The 15036-nt window shown below is 35.8% G+C and overlaps 2 protein-coding genes across 2 annotated transcripts; one reads left to right on the plus strand and one right to left on the minus strand.

The window, feature by feature from the left end:
* The first annotated feature begins 2147 nt into the window (after positions 1-2147).
* On the plus strand, positions 2148-3732 carry LOC121753019 (putative F-box/LRR-repeat protein At3g42770). The gene is made up of 2 exons (XM_042148535.1): positions 2148-3059; positions 3469-3732. The coding sequence occupies exons 1-2, from the start codon at positions 2148-2150 to the stop codon at positions 3730-3732; spliced, it is 1176 nt and encodes a 391-aa protein (XP_042004469.1).
* A 6565-nt stretch (positions 3733-10297) lies between these two features.
* Positions 10298-14169, minus strand: LOC121811287 (auxin transporter-like protein 3). Its single transcript, XM_042212116.1, has 8 exons — positions 13833-14169; positions 13574-13759; positions 13388-13500; positions 12270-12453; positions 12055-12152; positions 11531-11738; positions 11196-11453; positions 10298-10763 (listed from the first exon to the last, which is right to left on the minus strand). The coding sequence occupies exons 1-8, from the start codon at positions 13989-13991 to the stop codon at positions 10575-10577; spliced, it is 1395 nt and encodes a 464-aa protein (XP_042068050.1). The 5' UTR covers positions 13992-14169; the 3' UTR covers positions 10298-10574.
* Positions 14170-15036: the final 867 nt, after the last annotated feature.

A 15036-nucleotide genomic window follows, 5' to 3' on the forward strand; every position in this document is an offset into this window, starting at 1 on the left:
CAGAATTGGTTTCCTTACTTTTTTTCGCTAACAACATTTGGGGATTTCTTAGGAAGGCAGTGTCTCGTGGTTGTTGCTGCATCGGCAGCCTTGATGACAAGGTGCTTCCTGTAGGTGAGCCGCTGCATTATTTTTTGGTGTGAATGAATTGCAGAGAGTGGCTGTAGCGGAAGATGATTAGTCCCTGCACCGAAGTTCTTCGGCTGGTAGGAATTTTGGTTCTCATTTGTGCTGGCTTTATACAAATCAATTAGATTTGAGATTGTCTCCATCAATAGCTCGAGAGTGTATATTTGGCTGACCTCCATTTGAGGTTTTGTTTTTTTTGATTTCCTGCTCTGATACCATCTTAAAGATGATAATCGAGAGAGGTATGGAAAGATTGATAAGGCATTTTGAAAGTAGAAGGTAGAAAGATATGTTTCTTGTATGTTTTTTTTATATATATGAAAATGCTCATCTCCCTAGTATTTATAGGGAGATTTGAGTCTCTTTGAGTACACCAATAAATAAGTATTGGAACTACACCACAACTAGAAACTCTACACTATTAAATATGTTCTAGGAACTCTACTGCAATGAATGAGGGGCGGCTAATTTATGATTCCTTTTTCCAACAGTATGTATATATGTTAGTGCGTGAAAATTTTCTTGGTGTCCAAGGACAATAATTTGACTGATTTTGTTTTGTTCATTGACTTAGTAAAGCACGTTCCTTCCATTATCGTGAAGTACATATTTTCAAGAGTAAAGGCCAAAATTGGTCCTGAACATATAGCCATTTTACGATTTTGGTCCTAAACATTATCTTTTGGATTTTTTGGTCCTGCACATATGGACATTTGATCATTTTGATCCTCCGTCAATATTTCCGTTAAAAACTAACGGTCAACATTATCTTTTGGATTTTTTGGTCCTGCACATATGGACATTTGATCATTTTGGTCCTGCACATATGGAATTTTGATCATTTTGGTCCTCCGTCAACATTTTCGTTAAAAACTAACGGTCAACGGCCGATTTTTGACTAAAACAATGGGTTGGGTCGGGTCGTGTTTGGGTTACACGTTAAGAAAAAAATAATATTTTCTTAAAATCTAAGCATAATATTTTCGTTAAAATCTAAGCATAATATTCTTAAAAAATTAATTAATATTTTTAAATTAATAAAATTAAAGTATAGTACTTTTTAATTAATTTTTTCATGAATTTGTAGAAAATATTATGCTTAGATTTTATTAAAATAATTTTTAAATTATTTAATTTTATTATATAGATTTAATATTAGTATACTTTAATTTTATTATTTTGATTAAAAAATGATTATTTTAATTTGGTAATTTTTTATTTTATCGTGTAATATCATGTTTAAATCGTACAATAACATCATGTTTTAGTCGTTATAATATTTTTAATCAACAAAAATAACTAAAAATTAAAGTTTTATAATTTTTTAATTAATAAAAAATAATTATTTTTTTTCTTAACGTGTAACCCAAACCCGACCCAAACACGACCCGACCCAACCCATTGTTTTAGTCAAAAATCGGCCGTTGACCGTTAGTTTTTAACGAAAATGTTGACGGAGGACCAAAATGATCAAAATTCCATATGTGCAGGACCAAAATGATCAAATATCCATATGTGCAGGACCAAAAAATCCAAAAGATAATGTTGACCGTTAGTTTTTAACGAAAATGTTGACGGATGACCAAAATGATCAAATTTCCATATGTGCAGGACCAAAATGATCAAATGTCCTTATGTGCAGGACCAAAAAATCCAAAAGATAATGTTTAGGACCAAAATCGTAAAATGACTATATGTTCAGGACCAATTTTGGCCTTTACTCTATTTTCAATTTGGGTTAATAGTCAACTGAATTACTATTATTATTTGCCTATTTGGTGTATTGTTTCTAGTGGGCTGAATTATCTATCGTTAGGAGATTAATGACATACTTCCTCTAATATATTACTCCATAAGTACTAATACTATCATTTAGTAATTAGTACTTACAATAGACGTGCTCTAGTCAACCAAGAATAGCCTTGGACACCAAGAGAACTTCCCCCCACTGACAAACATAAATATACATAACACCAAAGCATCAAACTTATCATTACACCTTCAAAATCCTCTAAAAAATGGAAGAAGACAGAATCAGCCAACTCCCAGATGAAATTCTCCTACAAATCCTGTCGTTGACAGACATCAACGAAGCCGTTCAGACAAGCATCCTCTCCACGAGATGGAAAAACCTCTGGCACTCCCTCTCCGATCTCCACTTCCACCTCACCCGCTTCGCCGCCCACACCCACTCCTCCTTAAAGAACTACGAAGCCGCCCAAACCCTCTCCCACCGCTTCTCCGACTTCATCTCCCACTTCCTCTCGCACCGCGACAGCACCGCCTCCATCCGCAGCTTCCACCTCTCATTCGACAGCAGCATGGTCTGCGCGCACCACGAATTCATTCAAAATTGCTTGCACTACGCGATCAACCACGGCGTTCAATCCCTCCGCCTCCGAGCCAACTACTCCAACCATGTACCCATGTTTCTTGCCTCAAAAAGGCTGCAAGAACTCGAGCTCAGGAAGTTCAGCTGCGTGACTTATTTACCTCAACAGTTTTCTTTCCCACATTTGAAAACCCTTTATCTTGAAAGCTATCAATTCACCGGTGATTGTACTATCTCGGATGAGCCATTTTCGGGTTTTCCAGAGCTGGAGAAGCTTACTCTGCAAAGGTGTAATGTTTCTGGGCTTGTTGTCAAGGCTCCGAGGCTTAGGTTTCTTGAAATTACTCAGGAAACCAACAGTTCGTATTTCCATCAAGAGATGAGGATGGGAGAGATTTCTGCTCCATTGCTTGTTAGCTTTAGCTACGAGGGTTTTTTTGCTTTTGAATGCTCAAAGGTTAATCTCCCATTGTTGGAACATGTCTACTTCGACATTTATAAAAGAGTGAATGTCGAAGGGATGCGTCTCAAATGTGTCGGGATGCTTCAGCAATTTGGAAATGCTAAAACTGTTGCATTAACTTCGGACACCCTCAAGGTATTACCAATTCTTATCCTAATCACAAGATACGAACATGATCTAGCTAGATTTCATACTAATTCATATTTCATGTTAAGAAATTTTAGAAAAGTCACTTCTTGTGATTTGTTCTTGATTGAATCATACACTTTAATCCACTACTTTCGGTATTAAACATGAAAATTTCTTGGTACACAATTCTTGTTCTTTGTGTTTTTACCTATTTCTCTATAACACCATAGCCATAGATCATGAACTTGTGTCAGAATTAATTAATCAATTAATTAAATTAAATCTAACCTTACTTACTTATTACACAATATACTAATCTAGTCTATATATATCTTTCATATCTCTGCCTTAATTTGTTTTATAGTACTGGAATGGTGTTGCTTAATTAATTACTATGCTTGTTTTATAATCCAAGGTTCTAGAATTGGATGATGATTTCATTAAGCGAAGCCCTTCTCCATTTCCCTACATGAAATGTCTGAAATTGATCAAAGGGCGTTGGGATATTTCTACAGTGCGACAATGCGTGATGAATTATTTGACTGTGGAAACTTTGCATTGTGATTCATTGATGGTGGAGTTTCCTCGTGGTGTGGATGTGGTCGAACAAAATTTGGAGGATTTGTCTGACGACGACGATAGTGATTTAATCCAACCACTTAAACTTCTATTCGAATAGAAAATCAAACACCATCCGTCTCAAATATGAAATCTTGACTCTGTCTTCATCCATTTTTTATGATTGAGATTTTAGATGCATTGGTGATGTATATATATATATATATATTATGTTCATCTCTTTTTTTAATTGTCGAATAACAAATGGAATAATTGTTTATTCAGAAGTAAACATAATTCATGGAGGTAGGAAAATAATGCAATAACATATGAACGTAATGCAGAGATTATATGAGGTAATGAATAAACAATTATTCCATTTGTTATTCGACAATTAAAAACAGAGATGAACATAATGCATGCACATAGGCAAATAATGTAAGCACATCGGCTAATAATGAATAGATTATACCAAATAATGAACTAATTCACCCTCATAATGCACGAAATTACTAATTCACCCTCGTAATGCACGAAATACACTAAATAATGAACTACGGGATGATTATTTGGAATGTAATCCGGATCGTCCATCCTCCAAATCCAACGGTCCAATTTAAGAAGGAACTTAAATCTAAGGGGAGAAAAGGAGTTTAACACTACCCTATATATATATGTCAAACTTTTTTTAAGAAGGACAAATATATTAAGAAAGTTGTATTATAGGTGTATAATACAAATACTTCTTAATGTTATCAAATAAAATAAGTAAATACTGGCAGTATTTATTTAGCACTGCGTAGAGAGAAATAAAAGAGGAATTGATTTACTATGATTTTATTAGAATTTAAAATTAGGTGTTATAAAGTTATGATAGTATATATATTTATTTATACATTTATTCATTTTTTAATTGCGGAGTGGATTCCTTTTTACTACTAATAATTGTTGATTATGGAGTGTTGACCTGTTTTCGTAAATGGACTGGGTTCTTAAATTATGGGATAGAAATCGTTATATTGGGCTTTATTAAAACTAAATTCAAAATTAAATATTGGGTCGGGTCTTTTCAATATGGGGGTCCATGTATGACATCTTTATATAAATATATCATTAATGTTTAAAAATAATGTAGCTAGGAATGCCAGTGTAGCTCGAAATTCGTAGGTTGTAATAAATAATCTGTTGAATTTAGAGGGTTATAGTTGAAAATTTCCAACTCAATAAAATTACAATTTGATTCACTCAGGGCATCCACAATGGGGCGCCCTAAGACGCGCCACGTCATCAGTTTTATCCTCCTACCCTCCCACCTGCAATGGGGCGCCCTAAGGCGCGCCCTATGCATCTTATTTTTATTTGAATATTTAAATAACACACAATTGGGAAAAAACTTCATTTCATATATAAAAATTAATACATTACAATACGAACTTTAAAAAAACGCAAACTCAACGACGGCGGTTACGGGCCCACACTTCTTCAACCATGTCGTTCATGAGTTGTGCATGGTCCTGTTGGTTGCGCATTGAGGCCTGTCTGGCTAGAACCTCGTCGAAGCCCGACGGCAATCCTCTAGCGGGGGGCTCGGCCGCTGTGATCGACGAGCTAGATGCACCGTCATCATCGTTCCACTCGGTTATGGTCCCACCTTCATGCTCGACTATCATGTTGTGCATGATGATGCACGCATACATGACGTCGGCGATGACTTCCTTGAACCAAAGACGAGCCGGTCCTTTCACAATTGCCCACCGTGATTGGAGCACACCAAATGCCCGCTCGACATCCTTCCGCGCCGACTCTTGCCTTTGAGCAAAAAAAACCCTCTTCTCACCCATTGGGCAGCTGATCGTCTTCAGAAAAACAGGCCACCGTGGGTATATGCCATCGGCCAAGTAGTACCCCATGTGGTATCGGCGCCTGTTGGCAGTGAACTCGATCGCCGGCCCGTTGCCGTTGCATTGCTCGGCGAAGAGGGTAGAGGAGTTGAGGACGTTGATGTCGTTGTTCGACCCGGCTACGCCGAAGTACGCATGCCAGATCCAGAGCCGATGGTCAGCGACGGCTTCGAGGATCAAAGTCGGGTGGCTGCCCTTGTATCCACTAGTGAATTGGCCTCTCCACGCCTTCGGACAATTCTTCCACTCCCAGTGCATACAGTCGATGCTCCCTAGAATCCCAGGAAAGTCGTGCGCTGTCTCGTGCATCTTCATCAGGCCCACGCAATCAGCGGCAGTCGGCTTGCGCAAGTATGTGTCGCCGTAGGCCTCCACAACTCCCCGACAAAATTTCTTCAGGCAAGCCCGGTCTGTTGTCTCCCCTACGTGGAGGTACTCGTCGAAAAGGTCCGTCGTGGTGCCGTAGGCCAACTGACGGAGTGCAACCGTGCACTTTTGCAGCGGTGTAAGGCCGGGTCTGCCGACGCCGTCTTCCCGATACGTGAAGAATTCATCACGTGACGACAACGTCCGGACAATGCTGAGAAATAGGTAACGCGGCATTCTAAACCGCCGGCGGAAAACAGTTGGTCCCCACCGTGGTTGATCGGCAAAATAGTCTTCAACCAGACGTTGGTGTGCTGCCGCGTAGTCGCGTGGGACAGACGTCCGACGTCGAATAGGCCTACGGATCTGCTCCGTCGCCGCCGCCGCCTCCTCGCGATGTAGTTCGACCAAGCATGCCGTCATGGCCTCTTCAACGGCTGCATCTAAGGCTGCCGAGGTCTCCGATTGCGAACTCCCCGACTCCGAGGAGCTAGAACTAGTGGTGTCATCGGCGTGGTTCATTTTGGTATGTGAGATAGGTAGAAATGTGAGAGATGATAGCGAAACGAGAGACGCGAAATGTTCGTGTTAACAAATGAATGAGAAACTAGCTTTTATATAAGAAAAAAAAACTCAAAAACGCGTGGCATCGTCCACGACCATCGTCCGCCAATACCGCAATGGGGCGCCCGATGGTGCGGACGATGGTATATCGTCTGCGACCATCGTCCGTCGAGCCCACAATGGGGCGGACGATGGGGCGGACGATACGCCATCGTCCGCGCTTCAACCGCGGAAGATGCATCGGCCGTGGTCTTAGGGCGCGGAGGATAAATGGCACCCACAATGGGGCGGACGATCGACGCCGCGGACGATGGCACGCATCGGGCGTGCCATCGGGCGCCCCATAGTGGATGCTCTCATAACTCGAGAAAGACGACCTGAATCTCAATAAATTGATCTTAGGTGCAACTAGGTTTTAATAAATTATTCACAAACATGTTAAAATCGTATGTTAATAAATTATTCACAAACATGTTAAAATCGTATGTTAAATGAATTGTTGCATTAATTTGTTATAAAGTTAAATTTCTATCATACGAAATGATATTGTATTTGTATAAGTTTTTTTGGAAATTTAAAACAAACTTATGATGTCCTACTCATTGTAGTTAGTTTATCAAAAATGGATTGGGGAAATAATTGTAGATTCAAAGTATCACGGTTTAAACATTTTTAATACTTCAGAAACAGAGCTCGCAAATCCAACACTGTTTAAATCTAAAAATCACTCAATGTTTCAAATTATTTTACTTTAATTCAAAACTAATTCAATTAAATTAGATTTATTAGTATATTAAATTATAAAAAAATAAAATTGAATTATAATCCGGTTCCCGGTTAGGAATCGGTTTGTTCCGGTTCGGAATCCGAACCGGTTTTATTTAAAAAGTTGGAACTAATACTGGAACCAGAACGGGAAAATCCGTTTTCGGTTTCCCAATTAACCGGTCGGTTCCAATTTCGGTTCCGGTTAGCCAAGAACCGGAGAACTGTTTAATCACCCTAGGTGCAACTATTACATACTCCCTCCGTCCCATGTTACTTGAGGCGTTTCTTTTCGGCACGGGATTTAAGAAAGTTGTGTTTAGTGAGTTAAATAAAGTAGATGAGGGAATAAAGTAAGAGAAAGAAGAGAGAGTAAAGTAAAAGAAAGAATAAAGTAGGTGTGATTAGATGTTTTGTTTTTAGCCAAAAAGAGAAATGACTCAAGTAACTCGGGACAACCCAAAAAGGAATACGACTCAAGTAACTTGGGACGGAGGGAGTATTTTTATACCTTGTTTGGAAATTGATTTGATGTGTACGTGATGATTTTGATAATATGAACACTTAAATAATTGCTTGCATGGGGAGTATTTTCTTAGTGGAACTTGATTTTTGTGTTAAGTTAGTCAAATAAGCGTAGTTTTCAAAAATAGAATGTGTATAACTATAGACTAAAATAGCAAAAATGATCATACTTAAACTAAAAAGTAGAAATAAAAATATTACTAATATACAATTTATTACTATATTATAGTTTTAGAAAAATTTATTACTATATTATAGTTTTAGAAAAACAAATTAAACAAGCATACCTCATAAACAACTCTACAACGAATATTAAATCATGATTAAATTTTACAATAAAATAGTAGATATATAAATTATTATATATATACGTTCAAATTATCAAGTAATAATACTAATAACAAGTCCATAGGGCTAATAAAGCCGTTCATGGTTAGTCACACCACTTTTCTTCCCTCCAAGTCAAGAAAAATAAATAGGATCTTTTTATTAGAAATGTGACATTACACCTTATAAATCAACTTAAAGAAAAAAATTGGTATAAAAACAAACAGTCTTTGACAAAATGGCATAGCAAATTTTTATTAGAAAAAGAGTGACAATTTTTTCTTTAAAAAGGGTAAATAATTATTGATGCTCCATGTCTTATTTTGAGTGACTAAGGCTAGCAAACAAATGCAAACTTCTGAAACACTCCATAATTCCTAAACACAAAAATATGTGTGATGACTCCGTTGTCACTAAAAAAAGAGAGTATCCCCACTTCATCAAAATGCACACTCTCACATCACATGCAATATTTCTGACTTTCATGTGTAAATCTGTGAAGAAGAAAGAAGAAAACAATGGCTACATTAAGGGTCCATCACCCCCACCCCCATCCCATGTGTGCCCTATCCTCACTTATATCAAGATCTTGCTCTTTAATTTTCATATGCTTACAATGTGAAAAGTCCAACAAAATATGTAATTAAACAAGGGATATGCGATTTGTTTATTATTTTATTTTATACTCTCATTCTAAATGAATCATTTCTTTTTTTGGCATGAAATTTTATGCAGTGTTGTTTAGTGTGCTAAATGAAGAGGTATATAAAGTACAAGATTGTTGCTTCCATCTATAAATATATGTCTCTTAGAGACATCTCAAAAAGAAAAATGTGTCGATCTTATTTTGGGTTGGAGGGCGGTGATGACTGATGCATTAGTATGACGTTTGGTTGTACTGATTATATACATGACTCGATTCAGTGGATTAGTTCGTTTGCTGTTTACTATTCATCGATTGGGACTCGTGTGCATAGTTTGTGGTTTGGTCATGTTCCTACGTCCTGTTTGGAGTTGAGCTTTTTAAAAGTAATTTTTTTTGTTAAGACAATAGCTTTTATCACACAATTTATATCTTGTACCACTTTTTATTTGGGACACATTGAAAATTTTATTCATAAGAACAATCACTTTGATTCAATTTACTTGGACATAGGAGTTCATTCAACAACCAAAAACATTTCTGAACATATATATATTGGTCAATATATAGAAATCAATCTCAATTCATAAATAATTAGCTGATGTTCTCCTCTAAAACAAGTTCCATTTATAGTTACCGTTTAGTTCAACTTTAATTCTTCATTAGGTTACTCTAGAAAAGGCCTACATCAGGTCCTGTTACATCTGATTGATTATTTATTGGAAATTGAATTAGATCATCTCTTTTCTCTCTTTACAATTTTGTATCACAGTGATAATTACAAATCATAAGTTATATGCATATAGACTATAGAATATATTCTTTAGATAAATTGTTACATTCGGAGTGGGGTTGTGAAATCTTGGTATGCTATCTTCAAAGTTTGAAGCCCATAAGTCTTATGTCTTGTCAATGTATTATTGATACATTTCGAACTTTCCAAATCGTTGGAGGATTACTCAATCAATCAACTAGATCATGTCCCATTTTCGACATATAAATATTACTTATACTTATATTTTATAAATAACAATTTAGTTTTTTTCGAATTCAAATGCTAGTTAAAGTCCTCTAAATCGATACCTACATAGTTATTGATTGTGGTTGAAATCTCAAAATCGATTTCTTTCTTCAAAAGCCAATTAATTATTTTTTAAATGGCACAAAACGTTCAAGCCAAAAAACGATTACCTCTATGTGTCTGGATGATCAAATTAATGGCTTGAATTGAGGGTAGCACGTCTTGTCGATTAGTTAGGCAGAATCCAATTATGTGAGTTAGAGGTTTGGCTTTAGAAAAAATGAAGTAGATGTGAATACATAATTCAGATTGAAAGTGATGAGTGAATAGAATAAAGTGATGAATTAAAATTATTGGGCTAAATGCATGTAGATAGCTTCAACGAAGTCACATCTTCTTGACATATGCATGATTGGTTACCACATCGATTATAGAAAGACTCTGAATTGTAGTTTTGGAGACCACATAAATTATCTCTATGGATTTATCCTTTTGCTTCACATATTGATTTACCATTTGTTATACGTATTTTTTGTGTATGCATGTATACTATATAGTATACAACACAAGTATATAAGAAAAATGCTCAAACATTAAACATATAATTAAGTAATCCCACAAAAACAGAGGGAGATACACTTCTTAGTACAACCACTACTTTGTCACACACATGTTGAACAACAAGACCCCTTCAACTAAAGAGGAAACCCACCAAAAAAACACAAAAAAATGTTACAAATGACAACCTTAATCTTTACACACTTCCATATGTATAAAATCTTGATATGCAAGAACTATTTTCTCTTCACTATAAAGCATAGGAGTTTAATTATAATCCAACCAAACCAAACTCAATGCTTAGGGCATTGGTAACACTTTGCGAAAAGGCCAAAAGTGTCGATTTGACGCACGAAATTCACCATACTTGCCCACCCTCCAAATCCAAAACCAATAATGAAAACCCATGCCACCACAAATATGTTGGTTATGTACAATCCAGCCCACCCCCCAAGAATTCTTGGAGGCCTCTCCACTGCATTCTGAAATTTCAAAAAAAAATTAATGAAAAAAAGTTCGTTCGTGAGTAATCAGTCGACAATCAACGACAAACAGTCATCCGTCGGCAATCCGCACTTTTACCTTTGCTTTTACAAAATCTATGCGTGTGTGGGGGAGTGGTGTGTCTATTTCATTAGCTGCCTAACATGTTGAAAGTGTTAAAAAAAGTTAAGCTAAGGATTGAAGGTTGGTGTCTATTGCACTTTAAATAAATAGTCCTATAAATATACATCACATTATCTGTCACACTAGACATTCGGAATTTATGCTACCGAAATTGATCATAAACACTTTTTATTAGGCATATCCCTAGGCTATTCCGGGACCATTAACATGTGAGTGACTCATTTCAATATTTCTTGAAATAATAGTACTATTGAGTAATTAATAAATATTTTTTTTATTTTGCTCACCTCCCTAGCTGATGGAGAAGCAAATGTGACCATATGTGCCATTGCAGGTATAATGTAAACTGTGAAGCTAACTAGAAGTGATCCAACTGTGGAGTTGATAGGCCCAAAGAAGGGGAAGATTATAGCAAGGAACCATATTGGGATGACCACGGGCAGCCTTGTTAGAGCGCGCTTGAACAAGCTTTTAGTTTCGTGTACCCCGACAAATTTCTCCCACACAAAGTAGAGAGGTGTGCACGCGAACCCAAATGTTATGAACTGTTAGGACAATAATAAAACATTTTCTTCATCAAGGAAAATTTAAAAAAAAAGTGTAAAATTTAAAAGAAATAGACCTGATGAATGAGCATGAGGACTATTGCAGCATCTCTAAACCTAGTTCTTGGGAGCAAAGCCAAAGCATTTGACCTATTTAGAAGCAAATCTCCAAAAGCCCAATAAACAGCACTTGCTGAAGGAAGGGTTAGTGTTAGGACATAAATTGTTGCCAACAAGTATATTAGCTTGAACTTTTGCGGCTTCCACATCGCATGCATTATTTCCCTGAAAATTTTTTTAAAAAATAGTGTATGATCATTAATATAATCAAAGAATGGAAAATGAAATTGTTCTTTGTGAGGTTCTAATTTCAACTTAATTAGATTAAAATACTACTACTACCTTATAGTACTATAATATAATGTCATTTTCAATTGAAGCTTTGATCATATTTCTAGGAAGCATGCTCCAAATCCTAATAAAAAGTGTCAAATTCCAGCTGTGAACTTTTTCATGTGGATATGCAACTACTAGAATATAATATAAAGTTTTCCTATATTCTCTCTCTTGAAAAAGAAAATGAAAATTTGTAGAAACTCACACTGTGACAGCATGCCCACCAAATGTATAAAGAATGTTGGTAGCTCCAGTAAAGTAGAGGACCATTTTTGCTGGCCCTGAATGCTGCACTCCTTCAACCTTCACTTACCAAAATTCATTATTTTAATAAAGAATTCTTACAAGTCCAAAGTTCTACTTTAGTACCATGATTAAGGTTGATTGTATATAATTACTTTAGGAAAAAAAAGAATTTACCTGGCCATGTAGGAGGGAAGCAATGGTTAGGTACCAAGCTGTATAAGTGGTCATAATTAGGCCTAAAAATGACCAGATCCTGTAGTTGTGGAATGATGGGATGAAAACAGTTGTAGCACAGCATGCTCCAAATATGTATGTCCAAGTCCTCTTATCTAGGTTGTCATTTATGTAATATATGTTACTGCAAAACAACAAAGGAGAGGTTATCATTATTCAATCCTTTTCCTTTTGTGTTTGAGATGTAGATGTATAATTCATAGAAATATATCATGTCTGAGAAAATATGAAAATGATGGATGGGTCTAACTTGGTACATAAATTGTACTTTACACATGCCATATAGGGATACATGGTTAAACCAGAACAACCGGTTTGTCTCGGAACCGGATCGACGGTTCCGATTTTCGAACCGCACCTGCCTCTCACAGAGTAAATATGAAGTGGCATAACGGTTCTATCAGTCCGGTTCCAATTCTAGCCAAAAATTGGGAAAAACCGGGGGAAATAATAAACCCGTTGAAAAAAAAAAGAAAAAGTAACCCTAACAAAAACCGTTCAAAAATCGGCAATTTTAAATCGGAATCGAAACTATTGGTTATGAACCGAAACCACTGATTCTTGAACCTGGAGCATCCCTACACATACATAATTAATCGTTCTTTATACATGATTCGTGTATAAGGGCAATGGATGATATATAGATGCTACACTCAATGAATTTAACGGTTACCATTTCGATTTTCAAACCGTAACTGACTCTCACGGACTGAATAAGAAATTGTTCCGGTTCTATTAGTTTGGTTCTGATTTTGGCCTGAAATTGAGAAAAATCAAGAAAAACTAGGATTTTTTTAAAAAAAATAGCTTCAAAACCGGCAACTTTTAACTGGAATCAAAACCGTCAGTTCTGAACCGAAACCATTGGTTCTTGAACCGGGGGTATCCCTACCCATGCATAATAAATCATTCTTTATACGCAATTCGTGTATAATAAGAAAAATCGACGATAGATACTATAATCGTTGAAATATTCCCGAATGTAATATCTCTCTCTTACATATACCATGTAAAACAGTAGTACTAACTAGACATGATTTATCAACAAAAAGCAATACCTTGCACATGCAATGAGCTGAATGACAGATCCAAATAGAAGGAAAGTACAGTTGAAAAAAAGGCCTATGTTTCTCCAATGCTTTCCCAACAGCCCATCAAGAACCTCAAACCACTGCACAAGTGTAAGAACAAAAGATCACACATCCATAGCATAATCTAAAGAAGCTCAAGAAAATGGTATATACCTGGATGACATGGTTCCTAAAATCAACTTTCTCTCTCTCCTTCCTAGTTCTGTACTCAACATAAAGCACACTGATGAGATAAGCAGTCCAGCTCCCCATCAACCCATACAACAGCTGAAATACAATCCCAGATGCCATCCCCAGTTGTGAGAATGAATAAGGCAGTGTAAGCAGCACTTGAGCAACCTAAAATTCAGACAAAATTTTGGTTTAGTGTTTTTCAAAATCTTATTACAAACATAGTGTCCTAAATATGAACCTGATTAGAAGCACAGCTGAACCATGCATCATAAACTGAGCCACCATGCCAAAATATGCTTGATAATTTGCTCTTGGTGGAAGTGGATCTCACATCTTCTTCTCTCTCCATTTCCACATAGTTTCCTGCAACTACAGTTTCTACTTTCTCTGAAGCCATTTTTTTTGTTACAGAGAGTTACTAGAAAAGCAGTAGAGAGATTGAGGGGGTTTGCATATATAATAGAGGAATGGAATTTTTTCCCTTTTAAAAAAAATATATTGAAAATAAGAATTTTTTAATTTTATAGTTTGAGCAGTGGGTGGACAGTTTCTACATTCTTGTGCTTTGTACACAAGAATGTGTAGTGTTTCTTGAGCAGTGATTGGGACATGCTCATATTATAGCATGTTACTTTATTTTGGAAAAATGTGATTGATCAGCAATGTATATGTATTTATATATTGTGAATTGTTGGCTACTTGGAATAAAGAATAATATAAAATTAATTAAGTTAATCTGGTTAATTAGATTCATAATTAAAATCACTAATTTGGTACTCAAAATATGTTAAATTTAACGGAAATATTAATTTTGGACTAAAACATATGATTTGGGACCAATAAGTAACACGCTTAATATATATATGACCCAAAAATTTTTTAGAGCAAATGTAAGAGACTAAATTTAGACTCGAATCTAAAGATTATGAATATGTAAAACGTTGCATAAATTGATATGCGATACATTTGATACATCTCTTTTTGATAAATTTTCCCTTTCTAGAGCAATTATTCATAATAAATTTTACTTAATTAGTTCTTTATTTGGAGTAATCAATTGATATCACTGTACAGTATACTATTCGTCATTTTTTTGTAAAAGTAATTATATGAGATCGCTTGGATCTTTAGATTATGCCTTTTAATAACTACTATTACTTATAAAGTAGTAGTAATAGGTATCATTAGCAAAATATATTACTAAAATTTACAAACATCTTGCTAAGTGCTAACACTAGCTCCTCTCTCATGACTTTACATGTGACAATGTTATGTTAATGAACTAATTATACTTGTGATGATTAATTTATATTAACAGGCTAATTAAACAATTGTCAATTAATAGTAGTTTGCAACTGTTGTAAGAACTGAAATGAAAAACACTGGTTGCAATAAAACTAATTAAATATGATACTGGGCAAACTCTCTGGTACATTTATCTT

This window comes from Salvia splendens, chromosome 1, assembly GCF_004379255.2.
Source record: "Salvia splendens isolate huo1 chromosome 1, SspV2, whole genome shotgun sequence".
Taxonomy (NCBI): Eukaryota; Viridiplantae; Streptophyta; class Magnoliopsida; order Lamiales; family Lamiaceae; genus Salvia; species Salvia splendens.